Source organism: Mesoplodon densirostris, chromosome 9, assembly GCF_025265405.1.
Source record: "Mesoplodon densirostris isolate mMesDen1 chromosome 9, mMesDen1 primary haplotype, whole genome shotgun sequence".
In the NCBI taxonomy this organism is placed as follows: Eukaryota; Metazoa; Chordata; class Mammalia; order Artiodactyla; family Ziphiidae; genus Mesoplodon; species Mesoplodon densirostris.
This window is the reverse complement of record NC_082669.1, coordinates 108,654,543-108,682,051: the sequence shown is the minus strand read 5'-3', so window position 1 is coordinate 108,682,051 and position 27,509 is coordinate 108,654,543. Positions and strand designations below refer to the sequence as shown.

The 27,509-nt window shown below is 43.2% G+C and overlaps 1 protein-coding gene across 1 annotated transcript in view; it reads right to left on the bottom strand.

The window, feature by feature from the left end:
- Positions 1-27,509, bottom strand: part of GALNTL5 (polypeptide N-acetylgalactosaminyltransferase like 5) — a 71,011-nt gene that overhangs the window by 27,996 nt on the left and 15,506 nt on the right. Inside the window, exons 3-4 of the mRNA XM_060108416.1 lie at positions 26,013-26,179; positions 22,566-22,688 (exon numbers count right to left, since the gene is read on the bottom strand). Coding sequence (XP_059964399.1) covers positions 22,566-22,688; positions 26,013-26,179 — 290 coding nt within the window. The remainder of the gene's footprint in view (positions 1-22,565; positions 22,689-26,012; positions 26,180-27,509) is intronic.

The following is a 27,509-nucleotide window of genomic DNA, read 5'->3' as shown; positions in this document are numbered from 1 at the left end:
CAGAAATTGATCCTAAAATTCATATGGAAAGCCAAGGCATCCAAATTAGCTAAAACAGGGCTTCCCTGGTGGTGCAGTGGTTGAGAGTCCGCCTGCCGATGCAGGGGACACGGGTTCGTGCCCCAGTCCGGGAAGATCCCACATGCCATGGAGCGGCTGGGCCTGTGAGCCATGGCCGCTGAGCCTGCGCATCCGGAGCTGTGCTCCGCAACGGGAGAGGCCACAACAGTGAGAGGCCTGCGTACAGCAATAAAAATAAAAATAAAAAAACCAAAAACACCCCAAATTAGCTAAAACAATCTTGATAAAGAAGAACAAAGTTGAAGGATTTCCTGCCGTCAAACTTACTAAAAGGCTACAATAATCAAAACAATATAATATTGGTATAAGATACTTATAGACTAAAGGTATAGAATTAATGGTGCAGAAATAAACGAAGCATCTATTGTCAATTGATTTCTGAAAAGGGTACCAAGACAAGTCAATTGGGAAAGAATCATTTTTTTCAATAAATACCCTGAGACAACTGGATATCTGCATGAAAAGAATGAAGTTGGACCCCCTGACTCATACCAAACACAAATATTAAGTCAAATGGATAACAGACCTAAAAAGGTAAGAGCTAAAACTATAAAACTCTTAGAAGAAAACAGGCATACATTTTACGACCCTTGAGTTAGGTAATGGTTTCTTAGGTATGACACCAAAAATACAAGCAACAGAAGAAAAAAAAAAACAGGTAAATTGCACTGCATCAAAACTAAAAACTTTTGTGGTTAAGTAGATACCATGAAGAGTTTCCCTGGTGGTGCAGTGGTTGAGAGTCCGCCTGCCGATGCAGGGGACATGGGTTCGTGCCCCGGTCTGGGAAGATCCCACATGCTGTGGAGCACCTAAGCCAGTGCGCCACAACTACTGAAGCCCGCATGCCTAGAGCCTGCGCTCCACAACAAGCGAAGCCACTGCAATGAGAAGCCTGCGCACTGCAATGAAGAGTAGCCCCCACTCGCCACAACTAGAGAAAAGCCCACGCACAGCAACGAAGACCCAACTCAGCCATAAATAAATAAGTAAGTAAGTAAATAAATAAATCTATAGGGAGGACTGGTCCACTCCCTGCCATTGGTTACAAAACAGAGCAGGCCCCAAGACTTCTGGGCTCTCTTAGGTTAATTGGAAGTCTTATTAGACAGCTGAAGTTGAAAACAGTCTCAATTCAGCAATTAGAATTTTCAGGCCCCTTCTACAATTGAAGCTTCCCTGCCTGCATGCAGAACCCACCCCCCAACCCGGTGGCCCTGTGGGAGGGTCACTTGCCTTTGCATTAAATCTTCTTAGCTCTTCCTTACTGGTCTCCTTCCCCAGCTTACCCTCTGTAAAGACCTCACTAAAGCCAAAGGAGGGTAAGAGACAAGTGAATGGGGCAGGGAAGTTCTTCCTTGGTGAGAGAGCAGGGTGCTCTGAGCTGACTCCTTCTATCATGGTGTGGCTGCACGGTGATTTTGAGGACCACCCCCCTTCCCATCCTTGGGAGTCTCTTATCTGCAGTTCCCATAAACTGGGCAAATGCATTCTATCCAGGTGGTCTAGACTCCCACCTCAGCAATGTAGGGTCCTGTGTTCTACCTCTAGCTTCTCCTCTGCTGAGATCTGTCCATCCTCCTAGATAGCCCCATTGGACATGATCTAAGATGATCTTTATTGCTCTCTTACCCAAACATACATTGCCTGAGCAAACTCTGCCATCAGAACAGATACTAACACTGAAGCAAATGTCCTTGGTTCCGTAACTAGCCACAGCCCTTCTTCTGCCCTTTTGATTCTCAGGTGAGAAGCCAACATCAGTTCATTTCTCTTCACCCCCAATAGGTTTCTGGTTTTGTTGTATTGATGTCTGAGGATGTGCTGAGCCCCCAACACAGGAAATTCACGTCAAGTTCCTCTAACCAGGATTTAGCAAGCAGCTTTATCTAAAAATCATCTCTAATTCTAACGATCTGATTCAGTGTAGCTGAGTTTGCTTCTCAGATATCTATTTTGAAATTTCTTTATGGTACTGTGTCCGACAAATCACTTTGGAATATAACATCTGTTGTCTTCATGCCTCAATCAAAACTGAGCTAAAAAGAGCCCTATTTTAAAACATATATAGTTTTTTTTTTTTACTGTTGGCAGCACACACACTGTTCAATTAGCACTTTGCATTTTTCACTTAAAATAGCTTCTATAATATTACATAACACAAACATTTTAAAATCATGTCGGCTAATTTGATAGGTGAAAAATACCATCTGTTTCTCCAAAGAAGATATATAAATGGCCAAACAAGCACAAGAAAAGATGCTCAACATCACTGGTCATTAAGGAAATGCAAATTAAAAACACAGTGAGGTACCACTTCATATCTACCAGGATGGCTAGAATTAAAACAAGACAAAAAAGACAGAAAATAACAAGTGTTGGTGAAGATGTGGAAAAATTGGAACTCTCATACGTTGCTGGTGGGAATGTAAATGGTCCAGCTGCTGCGGAAAACAGTTTGGCAGCTCCTCAAAAAGTTAAGAAGAGGGGCTTCTCTGGTGGCGCAGTGGTTGAGAGTCTGCCTGCCGATGCAAGGGACAGGGGTTCGTGCCCCGGTCCGGGAAGATCCCACATGCCGCAGAGTGGTTGGCCCGTGAGCCATGGCCGCTGAGCCTGCACATCCGGAGCCTGTGCTCTGCAACGGGAGAGGCCACAACAGTGAGAGGGCCTCGTATCAAAAAAAAAAAAAAAAAAAAAAAGTTAAGAAGAATTACCATGTGACACAGAAATTCCATTCATAGGCACATATTAAAAAGAATTCAGGAACTTCTCTGGTGGCACGGTGGTTAAAAATCCGCCTGCCAATGCAGCGGACACGGGTTTGAGCCCTGGTCCAGTAAGATCACACATGACGCAGAGCAACTAAGCCCATGTGTCACAACTACTGAGCCCGCAGCCCGCGTGCCTAGAGCCTGCGCTCCGCAACAAAAGAAGCCACCACAATGAGAAGCCCACACACCACAATGAAGAGTAGCCTCCGCGGAAGCTTTGGAGCCACAGAGGAGAGTGCAGCGACAGGGGTACAGATGGCAAACAGGAGAGATTCCCGCACAGAGGATCAGTGCCGACCGGCACTCACCAGCCTGAGAGGCTTGTCTGCTCAAGTGCCGGCTTCTGTCGGATCCCAGGGAGAGGACTGGGGTTGGCGGCATGAACACAGCCTGAAGGGGTTAGTGTGCCACGGCTAGCCGGGAGGGAGTCCTGGAAAACGTCTGGACCTGCCGAAGAAGCAAGAGACTTTTTCTTGCCTCTTTGTTTCCTGGTGTGCGAGGAGAGGGGATTCAGAGCACCGCTTAAAGGAGCTCCAGAGACGGGTGCGAGCCGTGGCTACCAGCGCGGACCCCAGAGACGGGCGTGGGACGCTGGGGCTGCTGCTGCTGCCGCCAAGAGGCCTGTGTGCGAGCACAGGTCACCATCCACACCTCCCTTCTGGGGAGCCTGTGCAGCCCGCCACTGCCAGGGTCCTGGGACCCAGGGACAACTTCCCCGGGAGAACGCACGGCGCGCCTCGGGCTGGTGCAACATCACGTCGGCCTCTGCCGCCGCAGGTTCGCCCTGCATCCGGACCCCTCCCTCTCCCCCGGCCTGAGTGAGCCAGAGCCCCCGAATCAGCGGCTCCTTTAACCCCGTCCTGTCTGAGCGAAGAACAGACGCCCTCAGGCGACCCACACGCAGAGGCGGGGCCCCATCCAAAGCTGAGCCCCGGGAGCTGTGCGAGCAAAAGAAGAGAAAGGGAAGTCTCTCCCAGCAGCCTCAGGAGCAGCGGATTAAATCTCCACCATCAACTTGATGTACCTGCATCTGTGGAATACCTGAATAGAAAACGAGTCATCCCAAATTGAGGAGGTGGACTTTGGGAGCAAGATATATTATTTTTTCCCCTTTTCCTCTTTTTGTGAGTGTGTATGTGTATGCTTCTGTGTGTGATTTTGTCTGTATAGCTTTGCTTTTACCATTTGTCCTAGGGTTCTGTCTGTCCATTTTCTTCTTTTAGTATAGTTTTCAGCACTTGTTATCATTGGTGGATTTGTTTTTTGGTTTGGCTGTTCTCCCTTTCTTTTTCTTTTTTTTTAATTACTTGAAAAAAATTTTTTAGTAATTATTTTTTGTTTTTTATTTTAATAACATTTTTATTTTATTTTATCTTTTTCTTTCTTTCTTTTGTTCTCCCTTTTATTCTGAGCCATGTGGATGACAAGCTCTTGGTGCTCCACCCAGGCATCAGAGCTGTGCCTCTGACGTGGGAGAGCCAAGTTCAGCAGGACACTGGTCCACAAGAGACCTCCCAGCTCCACATAATATCAAATGGTGAAAATCTCCAAGAGATCTCCATCTCAACACCAACACCCAGCTTCACTCAATGACCAGCAAGCTACAGTGCTGCACACCCTATGCCAAACAACTAGCAAGACAGGAACACAACCCCACCCATTAGCAGAGAGGCTGCCTAAAATCATAATAAGGCCACAGACACCCCAAAACACACCACCAGACGTGGACCTGCCCACCAGAAAGACAAGATCCAGCCTCATCCACCAGAACACAGGCACTAGTCCCCTCCACCAGGAAACCTACACAACCCACTGAACCAACCTTAGCCACTGGGCGCAGACACCAAAAACAACGGGAACTACGAACCTGCAGGCTGTGAAAAGGAGACCCCAAACACAGTAAGTTAAGCAAAATGAGAAGACAAAGAAACACACAGCAGATGAAGCAACAAGGTAAAAACCCACCAGACCTAACAAATGAAGAGGAAATAGGCAGTCTACCGGAAAAACAATTCAGAATAATGATAGTAAAGATGATCCAAAATCTTGGAAATAGAACGGAGAAAATACAAGAAACGTTTAACAAGGACCTAGAAGAACTAAAGAGCAAACAATCATGAACAACACAATAAATGAAATTAAAAATTCTCTAGAAGGGACCAATAGCAGAATAACTGAGGCAGAAGAACGGATAAGTGACCTGGAAGATAAAAGAGTGGAAATAACTACTGCAGAGCAGAATAAAGAAAAAAGAATGAAAAGAATTGAGGACAGTCTCAGAGACCTCTGAGACAATATTAAATGCACCAACATTTGAATTATAGGGCTCCCAGAAGAAGAGGAGAAAAAGAGAGGGACTGAGAAAATATTGGAAGAGATTATAGTTGAAAACTTCCCTAATATGAGTAAGGAAATAGTTAGTCAAGTCCAGGAAGCACAGAGACTCCCATACAGGATAAAACCAAGGAGAAATACGCCAAGACACAAATTAATGAAACTATCAAAAATTAAATACAAAGAAAAAATATTAAAAGCAGCAAGGGAAAAACAACAAATAACACATAAGGGAATCCCCATAAGGTTAACAGCTGAACTTCCAGCAGAAACTCTGCAAGCCAGAAGGGAGTGGCAGGACATATTTAAAGTGATGAAAGAGAAAAACACACAACCAAGATTACTCTACCCAGCAAGGATCTCATTCAGATTTGATGGAGAAATTAAAAGCTTTACAGACAATCAAAAGCTAACAGAATTCAGCACCATCAAACCAGCTTTACAACAAATGCTGAAGGAACTTCTCTAGGCAGGAAACACAAGAGAAGGAAAAGACCTAAAATAACAAACCAAAAACAATTAAGAAAATGGTAACAGGAACATACATATCGATAATTACCTTAAATGTAAATGGATTAAATGCCCCAACCAAAAGACATAGACTGGCTGGATGGATACAAAAACAAGACCCATATATATGCTGTCTACAAGAGACCTACTTCAGACCTAGGGACACAAACAGACTGAAAGTGAGGGGATGGAAAAAGATATTCCATGCAAATAGAACTCAAAAGAAAGCTGGAGTAGCAATTCTCATATTGATAAAATAGACTTTAAAATAAAGACTATTACAAGAGACAGAGAAGGACACTACAGAATGATCAAGGGAACAAAAAAAATCCAAGAAGACGACATAACAATTGTAAATATTTATGAACCCAACATAGGAGCATCTCAATACATAAGGCAAATGCTAACAGCCATAAAAGGGGAAATCGACAGTAACACAATCATAGTGGGGGACTTAAACACCCCACTTTCACCAATGGACAGATCATCCAAAATGAAAATAAATAAGGAAACACAAGCTTTAAATGATACATTAAACAAGATGGACTTAATTGATAGTTATAGGACATTCCATCCAAAAACAACAGAATACATTTTTCTCAAGTGCTCATGGAACGTTCTCCAGGATAGATCATATCTTGGGTCACAAGTCAAGCCTTGGTAAATTTAAGAAAATTGAAATCATATCAAGTATCTTTTCTGACCACAAAGCTATGAGACTAGATATCAATTGCACGAAAAAACCTGTGAAAAGTACAAACACATGGAGGCTGAACAATACACTACTTAATAACCAAGAGATCACTGAAGAAATTAAAGAGGAAATTAAAAAATACCTAGAAACAAATGACAATGAAAACATGACGACCCAAAACCTATGGGATGCAGCAAAAGCAGTTTAAGAGGGAAGTTTATAGCAATACAAGCCTACCTTAAGAAACAAGAAACATCTCAAAGAAACAACCTAACCCTACACCTAAAGCAATTAGAGAAAGAAGAACAAAAAACCCCCAAAGTTAGCAGAAGGAAAGAAATCATAAAGATCAGATCAGAAATAAATGAAGGGCCTCCCTGGTGGCGCAGTGGTTAAGAGTCCGCCTGCCGATGCAAGGGATACGGGTTCGTGCCCCGGTCTGGGAGGATCCCATATGCCGCGGAGTGGCTGGGCCCGTGAGCCATGGCCGCTGGGCCTGCGCATCCGGAGCCTGTGCTCCGCAACGGGAGAGGCCACAACAGTGAGAGGCCCGCATACCGCAAAAAGAAAAAAAAAAAAAAAAAAAAAAAGAAATAAATGAAAAACAAATGAAGGAAATGATAGCAAAGATCAATAAAACTAAAAGCTGGTTCTTTGAGAAGATAAACAAAATTGATAAGCCATTAGCCAGACTCATCAAGAAAAAAAGGGAGAAGACTCAAATCAATAGAATTAAAAATGAAAAAGGAGAAGTAACAACTGACACTGCAGAAATACAAAGGATCATGAGAAATTACTACAAGCAACTCTATGCCAATAAAATGGACAACCTGGAAGAAATGGACAAATTCTCAGAAATGCACAACCTGCCAAGACTGAATCAGGAAGAAATAGAAAATATGAACAGACCAATCACAAGCACTGAAATTGAAACTGTGATTAAAAATCTTCCAACAAACAAAAGCCCAGGACCAGATGGCTTCACAGGCGAATTCTATCAAACATTTAGAGAAGAGCTAACACCTATGCTTCTCAAACTCTTCCAAAATATAGCAGAGGGAGGAACACTCCCAAACTCATTCTATGAGGCCACCATCACCCTGATACCAAAACCAGACAAAGATGTCAGAAAAAAAGAAAACTACAGACCAAAATCACTGATTAACATAGATGCAAAAATCGTCAACAAAATACTAGCAAACAGAATCCAGAAGCACATTAAAAGGATCATACACCATGGTAAAGTGGGGTTTATTCCAGGGAAACAAGGATTCTTCAATATACTCAAATCAATCAACGTGATACACCATATTAACAAATTGAAGGAGAAAAACCATATGATCATCTCAATAGATGCAGAGAAAGCTTTGGACAAAGTTCAACACCCATTTATGATAAAAACCCTGCACAAAGTAGGCATAGAGGGAACTTACCTCAACATAATAAAGGCCATATATTACAAACCCACAGCCAACATTATTCTCAATGGTGAAAAACTGAAACCATTTCCACTAAGATCAGGAACAAGATAAGGCTGCCCACTCTCACCTCTATTATTCAACATAGTTTTGAAAGTTTTAACCACAGCCATCAGAGAAGAAAAAGAAATAAAAGGAATCCAAATTGGAAAAGAAGAAGTAAAGCTGTCACTGTTTGCAGATGACATGATACTATACATAGAGAATCCTAAAGATGCTACCAGAGGGCCTCCCTGGTGGCGCAGTGGTTGAGAGTCCGCCTGCTGATGCAGGGGATACGGGTTCGCGCCCCGGTCTGGGAGGATCCCATGTGCCGCGGAGCGGCTGGGCCCGTGAGCCATGGCCGCTGAGCCTGCGCGTCCGGAGCCTGCGCGTCCGGAGCCTGTGCTCCGCGGCGGGGGAGGCCACAGCATTGAGAGGCCCGCATACCGAAAAAAAAAAAAAAAAAAAAAAAAAGATGCTACCAGAAAACTACTAGAGCTAATCAATGAATTTGATAAAGTAGCAGGATACAAAATTAATGCACAGAAGTCTCTTGCATTCCTATCACTAATGATGAAAAATCTGAAAGTGAAATTAAGAAAACACTCCCATTTACCATTGCAACAAAAAGAATAAAATACGTAGGAATAAACCTACCTAGGGAGACAAAAGACCTGTATGCAGAAAACTATAAGACACTGATGAAAGAAATGAAAGATGATACAAATAGATGGAGAGATACACCATGTTCTTGGGGTGGAAGAATCAACATTGTGAAAATGACTATACTACACAAAGCAATCTAAAGATTCAATGCAATCCCTATCAAACTACCAATGGCATTTTTCACAGAACTAGAACGAAAAATTTCACAATTTGTATGGAAACACAAAAGACCCCGAATAGCCAAAGCAATCTTGAGAAAGAAAAACGGAGCTGGAGGAATCGGGCTCCCTGACTTCAGACTATACTACAAAGCTATAGTAATCAAGACAGTATGGTACTGGCACAAAAACAGAAATATCGATCAATGGAACAGGATAGAAAGTCCGGAGATAACCCCACACACCTATATGGTCACCTTATCTTTGATAAAGGAGGCAAGAATATACAATGGAGAAAAGACAGCCTCTTCAATAAGTGGTGCTGGGAAAACTGGATAGCTACATTTAAAAGAATGAAATTAGAACACTCCCTAACACCATACACATAAATAAACTCAAAATGGATTAGAGACCTAGATGTAAGGCCGGACACTATCAAACTCTTAGAGGAAAACATAGGCAGAACAGTCTATGACATAAATCACAGCAAGATCCTTTTTGACCCACCTCCTAGAGAAATGGAAATAAAAAGAAAAATAAACAAATGGGACCTAATGAAACTTAAATGCTTTTGCACAGAAAAGGAAACCATGAACAAGACCAAAAGACAACCCACAGAATGGGAGAAAATATTTGCAAATGAAGCAACTGACAAAGGATTAATCTCCAAAATTTACTAGCAGCTCATGGAGCTCAATATCAAAAAAACAAACAACCCAACCCAAAAATGGGCAGAAGACCTAAACAGACATTTCTCCAAAGAAGATATACAGATTGCCAACAAACACATGAAAGAATGCTCAACATCATTAATCATTAGAGAAATGCAAATCAAAATTACAATGCGGTATCATCTCACACCAGTCAGAATGGCCCATCAAAAAATCTACAAACAGGGCCTCCCTGGTGGCGCAAGTGGTTGAGAGTCCGCCTGCCGATGCAGGGGATACGGGTTCGTGCCCCGGTCTGGGAGGATCCCATATGCCGCGGAGCGGCTGGGCCCGTGAGCCATGGCCGCTGAGCCTGCGCGTCCGGAGCCTGCGCGTCCGGAGCCTGTGCTCCGCGACGGGGGAGGCCACAACAGTGAGAGGCCCGCATACCGCAAAAAGGAAAAAAAAAAAAAAAATCTACAAACAATAAATGCTGGAGAGGGTGTGGAGAAAAGGGAATCCTCTTGCACTGTTGGTGGGAATGTAAATTGATACAGCCAGTATGGAGAACAGTATGGAATTTCATTAAAAAACTAAAAACAGAACTACCATATGACCCAGCAATCCCACTCCTGGGCATATACTCTGAGAAAACCCTAATTCAAAAAGAGTCATGTACCAAAATGTCATTTCAGCTCTATTTACAATAGCCAGGAGATGGAAGCAACATAAGTGTCCATCATTGGATGAATGGATAAAGAAGATGTGGCACATATATGCAATGGAATATTACTCAGCCATAAAAAGAAACGAAACTGAGTTATTTGTAGTGAGGTGGATGGACCTAGAGTCTGTCATACAGAGTGAAGTAAGTCAGAAAGAGAAAAACAAATACCATATTCTAACACATATATATGGAATCTAAAAAAAAAAAAAAAGGTCATGAAGAACCTAGGGGCAAGACGGGAATAACGACGCAGACCTACTAGAGAATGGACCTGAGGACACGGGGAGGGGGAAGGGTAAGCTGGGACAAAGCGAGAGAGTGGTAGTGTATGTATGGACATATAAACACTACCAAATGTAAAATAAATAGCTAGTGGGAAGCAGTCACATAGTACAGGGAGATCAGCTCTGTGCTTTGTGACCAGCTAGAAGGGTGGGATAGGGAGGGTGGGAGGCAGGGAGACACAAGAGGAAAGAGATATGGGGATATATGTATATGTATAACTGATTCACTTTCTAATAAAGCAGAAACTAACACACCATTGTAAAGCAATTATACTCCAATAAAAACGTTAAAAAAAAAAGTAGCCCCCGTTCGCTGCAACTAGAGAAAGCCCACGTGCAGCAACAAAGGCCCAACACAGACAAACACTAAAGAAGTAAAATAAAAAAATAAAAAATTCAAATGTATACATGTATACGCATGTCCACAGCGGTACTCCTTACAATAGCCCAAAGAAGGAAACAGCCCAAATGTCTACCAACAGATGAATGGAGAAACAAACTGTATATATGCATACAATGGAATATTATCCAGACATAAAAAAATGAAGTGCTGACACATGTAGATGAATCTCAAAAACATTATGCTAGTGAAAGAGCCAGACATAAAAGGTACGATTCCATTAATATGAAATATTCAGAAAAGTAAACCCAGAGACGGGATGCAGATTGTTGGTTGCCGGGGGCTGGGAGATGGGGAAATGGGAAGAAACTGCTTAATGGGTGTGGAGTTTTCTTCTGGGGTGATGAAAATACTACAGAACTGCATGGGGTGGTGGTTGTACAACATTGTGACTATGCTAAACATCCCTGAATCGTTCATTTCAATCTTATGTTAAGTATATATCTCACCTCAATAAACAAATAATATCTGGTTAATTTTTAAAAATTTACTGGTGAGGTTGAACTTTTTTTCAGGTGATTAGCCATTTGCAAATGGAATGTTTATATTTTTTGACCGTTTAGGTATGGGAGTCATGGTTTGTTTGTTTTTTTTTAATGGTTTGGTATGTACATTTTACATAGTAAGAATATTAACTTTTTATCTATCTTAGTTATACTATTTCCCTAGCCTATTGTTATTTAATTTTATCATTTTTTACAGTTTTTCATTTTTTGTAGTAAGCTGTTTTTCCTTTTTTTTTAAAGGTATAATTGACATATTATATTCAGTTGTACAATGTAATGATTTGATACTTGTATATATATTTCAAAATGATCACCATAGTAAGTCTAGTTAAAATCTGTCACTATATATAGTTACAAAAAAATTTTTTTTCTTGTGATGAGAACTTTTAAGTCCATTGGGTTTTGTTTGTTTGTTTGTTTGTTTTTGCGTTACGCAGGCCTCTCACTGTTGTGGCCTCTCCCGTTGCGGAGCACAGGCTCCGGACACACAGGCTCAGCGGCCATGGCTCACGAGCCTAGCCGCTCCGCAGCATGTGGGATCTTCCTGGACTGGGGCATGAACCCACGTCCCCTGCATCGGCAGGCGGACTCTCAACCACTGCGCCACCAGGGAAGCCCCAGGTCCATTGGTTTTAAGCTTTGAAATTTCTTCTTTGCAGAACGGTTAAGTATTAATGTTTTCTTTTTCTGTTTAAAAATTTCTCTTATAACAACTTAATGGTTTGACTTTTAAAAATAAAATTATTAATCCGGCTAGAATTTATTTGGTGTCTGGTATAAAATGAAGATTAAAATTTTTCTCAAATAACTAATTGTTTGAGGGCCATTAAAAAATAACCACAACAAAACCCAAAAAAACGCCTTTCTCCCATACTAACTTGCGGTGTCCTCTTTATCATATATAGCGTACATACATTTGGCATTTAAAGATTTAAATATTTTCAACTTTGACAATTTGAATGACCCAGGAAGACCACAAATATAGTATTATAAATTGCAAAATAATTAAAAATTATACATGTAGAGCAATATTGAGTTTTTCTGAGTACTAATTTAAATTACAAAGCATGTGGGAACAAGCTACCTAGCCCCTACATTTCAATGAAACTTGATTATTTTTCACTCATCATAAGGCATTTTCTGGGGGAAACTTACATGCTTTAATGAGAGCAAAGGGGTACTGGGGTCCCTCCTGGCTGCTTCCCACACTCACAAGAATATTTTGTGGGAATGTCAAAATATTTATTTAAGTTTATTGCCAGGAAGTGGAGCAGTTGTTTGACTTCTGTTGGCCTCGGGAGTTACAGAAAGGATTGTTCTATTTATTGTTTACAGAGATAACCTACATATAATCATCTGTATCTTATCTAAAACCCTGTCTTCCCAGATTAAACCAACTTCTCCTTAGGATCTGAAATAACTTAAGGGCATGAGGTTCAATCTGCCTGATAAAGGATCTTTCCCATACTTCCTTCCAAAAAAATATTTGTGGAATGTTCAAAACTGAATTACTCACTGAAGTTAAAAGTTGGGAGATATGTTCTTCATCTTTCCCTGAGTGGAAGCTTCCTTTCTGCTTTTCTGTAGCAATCTATTTGCACAATTTCTCTAGGGATTGTGGTTTTGCAAGGTTTGTTACCCTATTTTTAAAAAACAACAAATGCTGTATCAATCTCGCTCAATATTTTCAGTCTTTTTCTCCTCTTATTTCATTTTATTTTCTGCTTTTCTTTAGTTTCTACATTTTTACATTTAAACATAACCCATTTATTTATTTTAAATATTCTCAATTTGGTCTCTAAAGCAATCATTTTTAAGGTCTTACATATTTTCATTTTTATTAACCTACATATTATGTTACTGCTCTCTCTCTTTTTTTGTGTGTGTGTTGATGTTTAAGAATGTGGTGTGCAAAATCTAGTTTGGGGGAATTTACAGAGAATCTCTTTGGGCTTAAGTGTTTGATCAATTTTTGTACAATATCCAAACATTTCCATTTCATTCACATGATAAATCTGTTAAACATAGCCATTTGGATTTTGTAAAAAGCCATTAAGTGACTATGCTATTTGAATTTCTCATTTTTGTTTGCTTGCTTGCTATGTTTCCATGACCTGGTAGTGTGATGATACTGTTTACTGCGATGGAAACCAGAATTTGCGGGTTTGAGCCCTGAATTACGTGACCCGGGACAAGTCTCTGATCTATTAGGGAGATTAGCTTCTCTAACTGGGAAATAAGGCTGGTGAGTTCTAAAATCTCCAAGAGACTTTCCACTGTGAATGATCTATATTTTCATTACTTTTGCTCTATATTTCTCCTAGTTTTGTTTTATGTATTTTACCATTTTGAAGCATGTAAATTAAATATTTATGTTTTAATTATTTATACTAATCACTTTCTAATAAGCATTTGTTTAATACTTAATGCTTAAAAAAAGTGTTCATAATTACCTCATTCAATCATTCCAACAACTACATTAGTTAGATATCTTTGTTCCCATATCATGGATTGGGAAGCTGAGGCTCGGATTAGTGGCTTGCCCAAGATCCCGTAGCTGGTAACTGGCACCTAGCAAACTTGAAACCATGGCTCTGGTTCGAAAACCAGTGCTCTTTGTATTGCCCTGTGTCACCTCCCTTGGATGTTTGTGGCGGAGAGTCAGACACTGCCCTCTGCACGGCTGCCTTTGGAGAAGCTGCTCAAGGGCCCCTCTACCCAAAACCATGTGGCCCCTCTGTTCCCACCTGCAAAGCTTCCCTGTCAGCCTGAGCAGCTTCAATTCCAGAAGCAGCTGAACTGTCAGGAAGTCAGATAACTACCACCCTCCAACTCAAGGTCAAGCACTTGCAGAGGGTTCTCCTTCTAGATATATTAGTGTTTCTTTACATAAACTTAGTGGCATAAAAGAACAAAAATATATTCTCTTACAGTCCTGTAGGTCAGACGTCCAACATAGGTCTCCCTGGGCTAAAAAATCAAGGGGTTGGCCTCCTTCCCGGAGGCTCTAGGGGAGAAGCCTTTTCCAGCTTCTAGAAACTATGCACATTCCTTGGTCCCTTTCATCCATCTTCAAAGCCAACTACAGTGGATGGAGTCATCACGCGCATCTCTCTGACCCTCTGCCCACAGCCTGGAGGCTCTTCCAGTCTTAAGGGCTCATGTGATTAGAGTGAGCCCACCTGGATAATCCAGGCTCATTCCCCATCCCAAAGCCCTTAACGTTAATCACATAGGGTAACATATTTACAGATTTGGGGGATTAGGATGCCTTCTTTGGGGAAGGGCATTATTCTGTCTACCATATTTAGGCAACAGAATCATCTCTCATTCTGTGTGAATGTCAAGCAACAATGCAAGCTCTCAGCAGCGTGTTAGATTTTGTTAACCTTTTGCTTTTAGGATGGCAGTTGAAATCTACACCTCATCTCTGCCATCTTGGCCGCTTGCTGACCATCCAGGCCAATTCAGTAGAAGATACTCCATTCTCACCCCCAGATTGCCCTGTATTTCTTTCCCCAAACTTCTTCCACTGTGGACTACCCTTTTACCCTTTCCACAGTTCTCTTATTTAAAGTGAATTTCCCTACACTAATTTTTTTTCCACAAAATTCTCCTACAGACCTTCTTGCCTTATGTAAGCCCAGACTCTCCGTAGAAGATGCTATTTCCCCAGCAACATTACTGATAGAAAGTTCCTCCTTTTCCTCCGTGACTGCATGAATCCTTGGGTCCAGGGCAACATCGGCATTTCCCAGCTACTTATGGCTGCCTCTGAGCCATAACATTTCTGCCCCCACACACACACAAAAAAAAGTCCCCTTTCCTTTAGATTCAGGCCATCTGATTATAGCTTCTCTTTCTCACCTTGTCTCCACTTTGCAAAACCCTCACCTTCTAATTCTCCTTGATGGAATTATGCCCCCCCCCCCCCCCCCCGGTTGCTGTCATTTTCCTTCCTGCCCGAGGGCACAGTACAGCTCATCACAGCTGTCTCAGCTACTGCAATTTATTTATTTACTTGTTTATGCCGCCCCATGGCTTGTGGGATCTTAGTTCCCTGATCAGGGATTGAACCCGTGCCCCTTGCAGTGGAAGCGTGGAGTCTTAACAACTGGACCACCGGGGAAGTCTCAGCTACTGCAATTTAAGGGCAACTTCAGTCATCATGTGGGCAGTAGCACCCACACAGTTGAGTAGACAGGTAGCTATGAATATTACAAAAAAAAAAATCCGTCAGAGGAAGGATGACAGAGAGGAATAGGGGCTTGCTGTTTTGTACAGGGTGATTTCGCAAGGCCTCTCTGATAAGGCGACATGTGTTTACAGAGAACTGAACGAAGTGAAGTAACAGGTCATGCAGGTGTCTGGAAGAACAACATTCCAGGGGGGGAAATCACATGTAAAGCCTCTGAGATAGAAGTATAGTCGGTATGTTTGAGGAGCAGCAAGAAGGTCAGTGCCGCTGGGGTAGAGCGAAGGGGAGGTGGATAAGTGATGAGGTCAGAGCAAGAGCAGGGAACGAATCTGAAGCCTCTACAAGAGATAGAGTGACGTCATGAGAATGCGAATATCAGCTCCTCGGGAAGCTAACACAACTCTAAACCTGCAAGTACACGTTAGCATCGTATGAAAACCGATTACCCGTGTTCAATGGGTACACTTTATTTTATGTAAATTGTATCTCAATAGATTTGATAAAAAATTTTTAAAAATAATAAATGTTCATGGACAGCACATAGGAGGTGCTAGATAAGTCCTTGATTGGAGGAGTGCATACATGAATAGTTAGTGACGGGTCACCAGCTCTTGCCTCACCTGCCCACATCCCAGGATCACACAGTTTCTAATCCGGAAGCAAAGCCTAGCCTAGGCAGCCTACATCACAGGGCAGGGGGTGGGGGGCAGCAAATATAGACTGACTGGTAGAAATAGCAAGCACTGACAAAATTACTATTTATGTCAAGTCAAATTAGATGAATAAAAATACAGTGTATTTGAGCAACAAAATTAGATATATATAAAACCTAAAGCCAAAAAGAGAAAATTTATTCTTTTCAAATACACATAGCTGTTTTGAAACTCTGACTCAGCTTTAAGACACAAAGGAGATCGCAACAAAACAACAGGCCAGAAATTCTAACCATGATACACTTAAGCTAGTAATCAGCAATTAAAAGACAATTTAGAAAAATCCCTTATGTTTGGGGACTTCCTGGTAGTCCAGTGGCTAAGACTCTGCGCTCCCAATGCAGGGGGCCTGGGTTTGACCCCTGGTCAGGGAACTAGAGAGATCCCACATGCCGCAACTAAAAACCCCGCATGCACAACGAAGATCCTGCGTGTCGCAACTAAGACCCGATGCAGCCAAATAAACAAATAAATAAATGTTTTTTTAAAAATCCCTTATGTTTGGAAACTTTAAAGTTCACTTAAAAAATACCTCGATTATAGAGGAAACCAAAAATGGTACCAGTGCCTGGATAGTTTATAGGCCAATTTAATGTAATTTTCCAAATATCTACATAATCTGTCTTATGTAGATATTCAGAAAAAAGAAAAAGAGGAAAAACCATACAGTTCATTCTATGAGTCTAATAAAGCAAAGTATCAATATAAGAAAACAGTACCCCAAAAAAAGAAAATTCTAAGCCTCTCAATTTTGAACGTAGATGCTGTGTGTGTGGCGGGGGGAAGGGATGGAGAGGAAGTGAGATTATGTATGAATGGAGTGGGTGTTGTAAGATATTAACATCTAGTGAATCTAGATGAGGGTATAGAAGTGCTCTGTGGGTTTGAAAATTTCTAAACTAAAACATTAATAAGACTTCTTCTCCTTAAAAAAACACAACTCTTGGGCTTCCCTGGTGGCATAGTGGTTGAGAGTCCGCCTACCGATGCAGGGGACACGGGTTCGTGCCCCGGTCCGGGAGGATCCCACATGCCGCAGAGCAGCTGGGCCCGTGAGCCATGGCCGCTGAGCCTGCGCCTCCGGAGCCTGTGCTCCGCCACGGGAGAGGCCACAGCAGTGAGAGACCCGCGTACCGCAAAAAAAAAAAACAAAAAAAAACAGAACTCTATGGCAGGGTTACGGGTTGAAGTGTGTCCTCCCCAAAAGACGTATTCAAGTCTGAACCCCTAGTGTCTCAGAATGTGACTTTATTTAGAAATAGGGTGTTGCAGATGTAATTAGTTAAGATGAGGTACTACTAGAGTAGGGTGGGTGCTTAATCCAATATGACTGGTGTCCTTAGTCACACAGGGAGAAGGCCAGGTGACCACAGGGACAGGGACCGGAGGGATGCTGCTGCAAGCCCGTGATTGACGGCCACCACCAGAAGCTGGGAGAAACAAGGAAGGATCCTCCCCTACAGCTTTCAGAGGGACTGCAGCCCTGCTGACACCTCAATTTTGGACTTCTGGCCTCAAGTGTTGCGAGGCAGTCAATTCCTGTTCTTTTATTATTTATTTTATTTTATTTTATTTTATTTTATTTTATTATTTTATTTTATTTTATTTTATTTATTTTATTTTATTTTATTTTATTTTTTTTGGTACGCGGGCCTCTCACTGCTGTGGCCTCTCCCGTTGCGGAGCACAGGCTCCGGACGCGCAGGCTCAGCGGCCATGGCTCACGGGCCCAGCCGCTCCGCGGCATGTGGGATCCTCCCGGACCGGGGCTCGAACCCGTGTCCCCTGCATCGGCAGGTGGACTCTCAACCACTGCGCCACCAGGGAGGCCCAATTTCTGTTCTTTTAAACCAGCTGGTTTGTGGTGCTTTGTTATGGCAGCCCCAGGAAACTAGTATCGGTAAATACAACATTGAAGTGAAAATTTAGAACTGTTCCCATTAAAGTTAGGAATAAGGAAAGGATGACCTACTATCTCCACTTCAATTCGGGGTTAGAGACGAAGGGGGGACATTGTCTATTTTCAGTGGACAGAAAATGCAAGAGAGGGACTTCCCTGGTGGCGCAGTGGTTAAGAATCCACCTGCCAATGCAGGGGACACAGGTTCGAGCCCTGGTCCGGGAAGATCCCACATGCCGAGGAGCAGCTAAGCCCGTGCGCCACAACTACGGAGCCTGAGCTCTAGAGCCCGCGAGCCACAACTACCGAGACCATGTGCCACAGTTACTGAAGCCCACCCTCCAAGAGCCTGTGCTCCGCAAGAGCAGCCACTGCAATCAGAAGCCCGCGCACCGCAAGGAAGAGTAGCCCCCGCTCGCTGCAGCTAGAGAAAGCCTGCATGCAGCAAGGAAGACCCAATGCGGCCAAGTATTAAAAAAAAATTTTTTTAAGTATCTCATTCCTATATACCAGTAATTAGAAAATGCAACAGGAAGATCCCAAATCACAATTTAAAAAACACAAGAAACCAAGATAAACAGGAATAAATCTTTGCATACGGTATCTATGGAGAAAATGACAAAACAGTATTGAAAGAATGTAAAAGTAGATCTGAATAAATGTCCATGAATGGGAAGACATCATTAAAAAGATGTAAATTCTCGGGCTTCCCTGGTGGCGCAGTGGTTGAGAGTCCCCCTGCCGATGCAGGGGACACGAGTTCATGCCCCGGTTCAGGAAGATCCCACATGCCACGGAGTGGCTAGGCCCGTGAGCCATGGCCACTGAGCCTGCGTGTCCGGAGCCTGTGCTCCGCAAAGGGAGAGGCCACAACAGTGAGAGGCCCGCGTACCGCAAAAAAAAAAAAAAAAAAAAAAAAAAAGATGTAAATTCTCTCCCATTTTAATCTATAAACTCCACGCAATTCCAGTGAAAATCTCAATAGATTTTTTGTGGAACTTAATGGGATGATCCTAAGTTAAGACGATTTTGCAGAATGACATGGAAATATTTGACCTACAAGTTATAAAAACGTCTTATCAAGCTATCCTAATCAAGAGAGGGTGTGATTAGCCTTAGAAATACACAAATACAATAACAGAAAGAAGAGAGAAGCCAGAAGTAAATGCAGGAATACACAGATGTACGTGATAGAAGTAGCACTGTAATCTATGAAGAAAGACTGCACTACTTAATGAACGGCATGGAGAGAAGTGGTTAGCCATAAAGGATAAAGGACATTAGATTCTTACCTTACATCATTCCCAGAACAATCAATTCTAGGTGGATTAATAATATAACGTAAAAAAGCAAAATTTAAAAAAATGCAGGATATCGTCATGATCATGGAGTAAGGAAGAATCTCTTAAACAAGACACAAAAATCATAAAGAAAAATATTGATACATCTGATTTTTTTTTTTTTGCCTGCATTGTGTCTTCGTTGCTGCACAAGGGCTTTCTTGCGGCGAGCCGGGGCTACTCTTCGTTGAGGTGTCCGGGCTTCTCATTGCAGTGGCTTCTCTTGTTGTGGAGCATGGGCTCTAGGGCACACGGGCTTCAGTAGCTGTGGTGCATGGGCTTAGTTGCTCCGTGGAATGTGGGATCTTCCTGGAACAGGGCTCGAACCTGTGTTCGCTGCATTGGCAGGCGGATTCTTAACGACTGTGCTACCAGGGAAGTCCTGATTGTTTTATTAAGTTAAAGCTAGTTGCTAGTATAATAAAACAAAATTTGTAATGGCTCTAATGCAGTCAAAGTTTACTTCTACTCATTTAGTCATCCAAGGCAGGCTCCTGATTGAGGGGAAGTTCTCCTCCACGGGGTCACTCAGGGACACAAGCTGATGGGATCTCTTCCATCTTCAACCCATGCCCTTCAAGGTCACTGCAGTCAGCACCACCCTAGTCAGCCAGAAGGGGGAATAAAGTGTGGAGGCGGATAAACCAACTTCCTACAAGCCTTGGTCAGGAAATGTGGTTGAAATATAGTCACAAGGCCATTCCTACTGAAAGGAAGTCAGGAAAGCCCAGGGTGGTTCTGTGTCCACCAAGAGGAAGTGGGTTTTTTGGTGAACTTCCGTTCAACATAAGACACTATCCACAAAGATGGGAAGGTCAGCTACAGACTGGGGAATGATATTCTCGGTGTATATAATACAGGATTCGTTCTCATAAAGGCACCTCCAAATCAGGAACAAACGGACAACCCAATCAAACAATTGACAAAGGATAGGAACAGACCAAATTCACAGAAAAATCTATAAAAAAATCTACAAAAATATGAAAAAACACTCCACGCTGCTAGTAATCGAGGAAATGCCAAGAAAATAAAGGATACCGTTTTTTGACCAAATTTGGCAAACACTAGAATGATTGGTAACAAATAATCCAGCGTCAGCCAGGCTCCAGGGAGAGGGCCCTCTTACACCCTGTGATGGAACTGTGAATTGGTGCCATCTTTTTAAGGACAGTTTGGCAGTATCCATCAAAATTTAAAATAAGAATTCCCTTTTGCCCAGCAGTTCCACTTTTAGCAATTTATCCCATAGGCATAAGCATTCATTTCCACAAAGGTATATGTATAAGAATTGCCGATACAACTTTTTTTTTGAGTAATAGTAAAAAGTAAAAATCACCAAATGACAAATGGTTAAACAAATTATGGCAATCCATTATGGAATCCATATGGAATACCATACAATGCAGTAAAAAAAAAAAAAACTGAGGTAAGTCTCAAGTATTGTCATGGGAAAAGTTCCAAAACATTAAATTGGAATTAAAAGAGTAAGTCTCAGAACAATAGAGATAGTACGATTCCATATATTTAAAAATCCTTAAATCTATGTGTGCATGTGTGTATGTATGCACATGTGTGTGCATACATACACACATATGTATATTAATGCATAGAACCAAAGTTCTGAAAAGATACATGCCATGCAGTTTTAGTGGTTTATATTGCGTTTTGGACAATACATACATATTATCTGTGTAGTTAAATAAGAGAATGTCTCAATCAGGCCAACAGAGAAAAAAAGAATCAGATTTTGCTTTTATGTGGCCTTCTACTCAATAAGGAAATAGCCTTACTAAAGAACAGAGACGGGCTTCCCTCGTGGCGCAGTGGTTGGGAGTCCGCCTGCCGATGCAGGGGACGCGGGTTCGTGCCCCGGTCTGGGGGGATCCCGCGTGCTGCGGAGCGGCTGGGCCCGTGAGCCATGGCCAGTGAGCCTGTGCATCCGGAGCCTGTGCTCCGCAACGGGAGAGGCCACAGCAGTGGAAGGCCCAAGTAACGCCAAAAAAAAAAAAAAAAAAAAAGGAGACATTTCCTCAGACTGCCACATGGCCTGATGAAAGACCCTTAAACGTTACCCATCGCCTTTTGTCCTAGTTTAATATTCTGCAAACAACCCTCTGATCATTCGGGTTTCCAGGAAGCTTGAAAGTCGGAATGCTCGGATTCCCCTCGGGACTCAGTCCACTCCCCAGGAACCGCCCTTGGCGAGGATGTGGCTGCCTGGTCCAAAGTGATGCCCCCTCCCTGGGGGGCAGAGGGTGTCCTCGTCCCTGTCTGGTCCCCTTACCTGGGCCAGGTGGGGCCTCCCTGCACCACTCTTGAGTGTGCTGCTCAGACCTCCCTTCAAGAGAACCTGCCATGAGGAGTGGGGTTGACAGCTTCCAAAGCTTTGGGATCTTCTGCAGTACACACACTAAGGCCATGCCCTCCCAGGGGGCTCCCAGCCAATCACTAAGCACACTGGGGGGGGAGGAGGCGGGGGATGAACAAGAGCTGGGCCACTGGGGCGCCCATGCAGGACTCCTCCAATGGGCGGTCTTTGCTCTGGGGCTCCCCACCAGCCCCTGGGAGCCTTTCTGGGAGCCACGCAGCAGACTGAAGGGCTTGCAACCTTCCCTTCCTTCCTTGCCTCTTTCCACAGGTGTCAGGACAGAAGCTTCTGGTCCACGCTTTTCCCTCTCCCCTTTATCCTTCACAGACATTTCTCCGTAAACATGTCTCCCATTTCGTCTTGGCCTCTGCTTGCCAGAGGCCCTGAACTGACACCCTCCTAGCTTCAGAGTTCCCCATGGGTCGGCAGCTGCATCACAGCCCCACTCTCCCGATAGTCTTGCTTTCTGCTCCCCTTATGTGGTTCCCAAGAGCACCCCAGTGGGTTCCCTGCACGTATTTAAAACTCCATCCCAGAGTTTGTACCTGGGGGAACTCATCCTGCGACAGGAGGCTGACATTATGACCCCTTCAAAAGAATATCCTCTATCTGAAATAACAAATTAACATTTTGAATCTTTTCAGGGTCAAAAGAAGATTAAAGACTCATATGGCTGAAATATATTTCCGCTCTTCTGCTTACGCCAGTGGAGACATGGAGGGTCTCCATGAGGATGATTTCGATACAGACAAGAAGATCTCTGTGATGCAGACACAGGGTCATGTTCCCAACGACATGTTCATACCTGAGGCACGTGATGCTCCAATCAGCCTTGCTCGAATCAGTCCCTCTCTCTTTTTGTTTCTTATTAATTTAATCTTTCCCCGAAAAATTTCCAGGTGATAGTCTAGTTTCTCTTTCAAATCATCTGGAAAAAAAAATCAACACTTGACAGTTGTAAACTATAAGTAAAGAAATTAAACCAATTTCTCACAATTTTGATTGATTCCTAAAAACTATGCTATTCCACAGACATTCTAACCTTAAAAGAAAATTTTATCAGATGAACGTGCATAAAATGTGAACAAAACGTGAACAAAAAGAGATTCAGCATTGAAATCAACTGCAAACATCCTTCTGTGTTTCTAGTGAAATACCTCTATTTTAATAAATCACTATTAAAATGTTAATAGAAAAAGCATGAGTTATGACTCTTTGGGGCAATTTGACTTTAGTATTAACAATCGTGCTCTTAACTCTGTAATAATTCCCAGGCAGGTTATCACACCACTCGAGTCTCAGTTTCCTCATCTGTGAGAAGGCAGACGTACCATATTCCTTGCAGGTCTGCAGTGAGAGGAAGAAATCCATGACCGAGCACAGAGCCTGGTACCTAACAGTCACTCAATACTTGGAGGTTAATATGAAGTCTCTGGTGAGATGGATACAGATGCCTCAGAGGTTTAAACTCCTGTAAGACCTAGGAATCTGGATCAGGAGGCCGGGGTTCATTTTAGTCTAGTCAGAAGGAGGGATCTCTTTCCTTGTCTTTTTTTTTTTTTTTGCTCTATGCAGGCCTCTCACTGTTGTGGCCTCTCCCATGGTGGAGCACAGGCTCCGGACGCGCAGGCTCAGTGGCCATGGCTCACGGGCCCAGCCGCTCCGCGGCATGTGGGATCTTCCCAGACCGGGGCACGAACCCGCGTCCCCTGCATCGGCAGGCGGACTCCCAACCACTGCGCCACCAGGGAAGACCCCTTTCCTTGTCTTTAAAGAGAGTGCCAGGGCCCTGCTCAGAGGCGGACTGCAGGCCGCACAGCTTTGCTTGCAGGGTAGGGGCAGCATCTCAGCTCAGATGTCTGCAAACCCATCCCAACATCCGGGACCCAGAGGAACTCGGTGTGGCAGACCTAGGAGTAAATAAGGCCGTTCTGGCAGTGGTCATTGCTGACGTGAAGTGGAGGGTTTGGGTCCTTCAGAAGATGGTCATGTCGTTGGCTTGTAGTTGAGAGGGACCAGGACTATGAGAAAGGTGGACAGTAGCAGGTCAGCTCTGGACATGCCTCTCGTGTAACTCAATGGGGGCAGTTGTCTGGGCCCCTGACCCCTGCTATCCCAAGCTGAGGGACTCCATCAGCAGTACCAACTTGTATGAGCTAGAAAAGACTAGCTACAGTTGAAGAAAGTTCTCCTAGAGCCCACATGAAATCACTGGATTTAAAGCAGGGGTACATCAATCCTGAGCTTCATCAGGACACAGAACACCCCATTTCCTGTTTGAGGTTCTGTGTGGGTCCAAGACTAAGCTCCTTGGTGGGGTGGGTGAAATGACCACCAACCAGGTGACCGTGGTTCCAGGAGGAGAAGCAGAGTGTCCGGTCCAGCAGTCCAACCATCCCTCAGCCATCAGCAGTGAGTCCTCTGATGCCTAAAGAACATCTGAGGAAGTCACCAGGTATGTCTCTGAACTCTTGGCATAGTTCTGAAAGGCTGTGGGGGGGTTCCCCGGTCATCCTGGAAATGCATCTCCATGGCAGGATCCTTGTCCTTCTGGGTGAGAAGTTAGAACTCCACAGTCCAGCAAAGATCCCACCCTGCTGCCTGCTCATGGCTTTACTGGGGCCTTCTTGCCCCACACGTGGCCAGGTGTGCTGTTCAGGGTACTGTTCAGATAAGGAACCTGGCCATCCCTCCACACCCCCTCCTAGGCACAAGACCAGAAATAAACAGTACCGGACCCCTCTGATTTGCGTGGCTCTCACACAAATAATGTCATACGTGATAGTGCCTGGCCAATGAGTGGAATTCCTAAATGTCGCTGACATTAGCTTGAGTTCCCTTTCACTTCTGAGTTGATGCATCTACAGTTATTTCTCCAAGGTGAACCTCCCGGGACATCTTCTTTCCTTCCTCTGCCTGTTCTTCTTCCTCCTGTTTCTCCTCCTCTTTTTCTGTCCCGGCCCATAGTGGGTCAGATGCACGGTGGATTAGGTAAACTGTTAGGCAGAAAACTTATCCAATACAGATACATCGCTTCCTTGAGAAGTGCACCTCACAGGGAACCTGCAGACTTCAAAGAGTTTATCCTTAATCTGGGCCCTCTTGGCTTGCCTGAGGTTTGTAACTAAGTTGTAAAATAGACAGCTAATCTCAAATGCTAGATGGAGTTAATCAGATTTTGTTCTAGTGTCATAGTTCTTTAAAACCAGTGAACATGGAGGAATAAGCCATTAAGTGTAGTTGGCCTGATTAGAATTCTTTCATGTAAAGTACCTGGATTGTGTCATTCCCCTGCATTAAGCCTCAGAATCGTTCCCCATTTTCTCCAAATAAAATTCAAACAATGCCTTCACGAGGGGCTGCCTTTTCACGTTTCTGGTTTCAGGCCTACCCCCTCCCTCCTACCACTATACTCATACATAAGCTACATAAAATACAGAACTATTCCAAACTCACTATGTTTTCTCTTGCCTCTGGGCCTTTATAATGCCATTACCTCTGCCTAAAATGCTTTTTCCTTCCTCTCCATCGATATAACCCCAACTCAGCCTTCAGACCTCAGTTCAGAGAGCACTTTTTTAAAAAATTTACTTTATTGAAGTAGAGTTGATTTACAATGTTGTGTTAATTTCTACTGTACAGCAAAGTGATTCAGTTATATGTATACATATTCTTTTCCATTATGATTTATCACAGGATATTGAACATAGTTTTCTGTGCGATACAGTAGACCTTGTTGTTTATCTATCCTATATGTAATAGTTTGCTAGATATCACTTCTTTTTTTTTTTTTTTTTTTTTTTTGCTGTACGTGGGCCTCTCACTGTTATGGCCTCTCCCGTTGCGGAGCACAGGCTCTGGACGTGCAGGCTCAGCGGCCATGGCTCACGGGCCCAGCCGCTCCGCGGCATGTGGGATCTTCCCGGACTGGGGCACGAACCCGTGTCCCCTGCATTGGCAGGCGGACTCTCAACCACTGTGCCACCAGGGAAGCCCCTAGATATCACTTCTTGAACGTCATGCATGACCTCTAAAGACCAGCTTGCCCCTACATTTGTCTCACAGAAGCACTAACCATTCCATTAGCCCAACACCATAAGGACAGGGACCAGCTCTCACATTGCCACGAGTGCACCAAAGTGCCTGCCTCAAAACCCACCGAAAAATGTTCTTTGTATAAAATAACTCAAGTGCCACAGAGATAGTGCTACCTTCAAAGTAGATTAGATAGATGATTAGCGTCCTATCTTACCAAATTCACTCATGTCATCTACCAAAATAATTTCTTCAAGGATATGCTGTGGAGTGAGAGTCATGACACTGGACACTGTCCGAAACAAGGCATTAAATTCTTCATTGTGGAAACAAATGACAATGCTGGCAGGTGGTAGGTTGGATAGGTACTGTTTTTTATGACACCTGCAGGCATAAGCAAGAGGAAGAAAATGATTCATCTAACTAAAAGCCTTAGATGTTTTGAGGACTCATTCAAACACCTTTCTTTATTCATATTTTTTCCTCTTTATTCTTTTAATCAATGATTATGATAATAAGGTGACAGTACATTTAAAATACAAAAATTAAGATACAAAAATTTCTTTAAACTTCTTATGTTGTTCTAATATTTTCTAAATCATTCCTCCCCTCTTTTTTTTTTTTTTTTTTTTTTGCGGTACACGGGCCTCCCACTGTTGTGGCCTCTCCCGTTGCAGAGCACAGGCTCTGGACGTACAGGCTCAGTGGCCATGGCTCACAGGCCCAGCCGCTTTGTGGCATGTGGGATCTTCCCAGACCGGGGCACGAACCTGTGTCCCCTGCATCGGCAGGCGGACTCTCAACCACTGCGCCACCAGGGAAGCCCCATTCCTCCCTTCTTTTTTTTTTTTTTTGCGGTACGCGGGCCTCTCACTGTTGTGGCCTCTCCCGTTGTGGAGCACAGGCTCCGGACGCACAGGCTCAGCGGCCATGGCTCACGGGCCCAGCCGCTCCGCGGCATGTGGGATCCTCCCGGACCGGGGCATGAACCCGTGTCCCCTGCATCGGCAGGCGGACTCTCAACCACTGCGCCACCAGGGAAGCCCCCTCCCTTCTTAATGCCAGTAATAACTGCTTTTTCCTGAGACTCTGCTTTGATAATATTAGTTGTTTTGAACATAGTATAAACACAAATTATACCTATATTTTGGTTTCTATCATAAAAACAAATTAATAAGCTTATATGCACTGAAAGGTTCAAATTAACTTTACTGTTCTATCTTCAAAGAAAATCTATGTGTTGTTCTTACATTTATGTAGTCTATTGCAACAAAGAAATGTAATGGATATGGTGTAATTAGATTTCTTCCAAGGCTTTGACAAAAAATGTTTTACTATTTTTTTGTGCACTTGAGAGAAGAACAGACCCTGAATTCTAGTAATATTAGTTTTTAGCTGTTAAGTATTGTTTGGATGGCTATATTATTTGGTTGTATTTTGAAATATTTTGGTTGTAAATGACAAACCCACTGGAACTAGCTTAAGCATAAGAAAGAGGTTCACTGTAAAAGGACCCAAATGTCCCACAGGACCTAACAACAGGCAGGAGCCTGGAGCCTCCAAGAGCAAGTCTAACTAGAGGCTTGAAAGCCACCTGGACATGCTCCATTACTGCTCTTGTCTTTACATCTGGGAATAATTATAATGATAACAATAGCTACATCAACCTACCTCATAGGTTGTGAAGTTTCAATGAATTAATATATGTAAAATG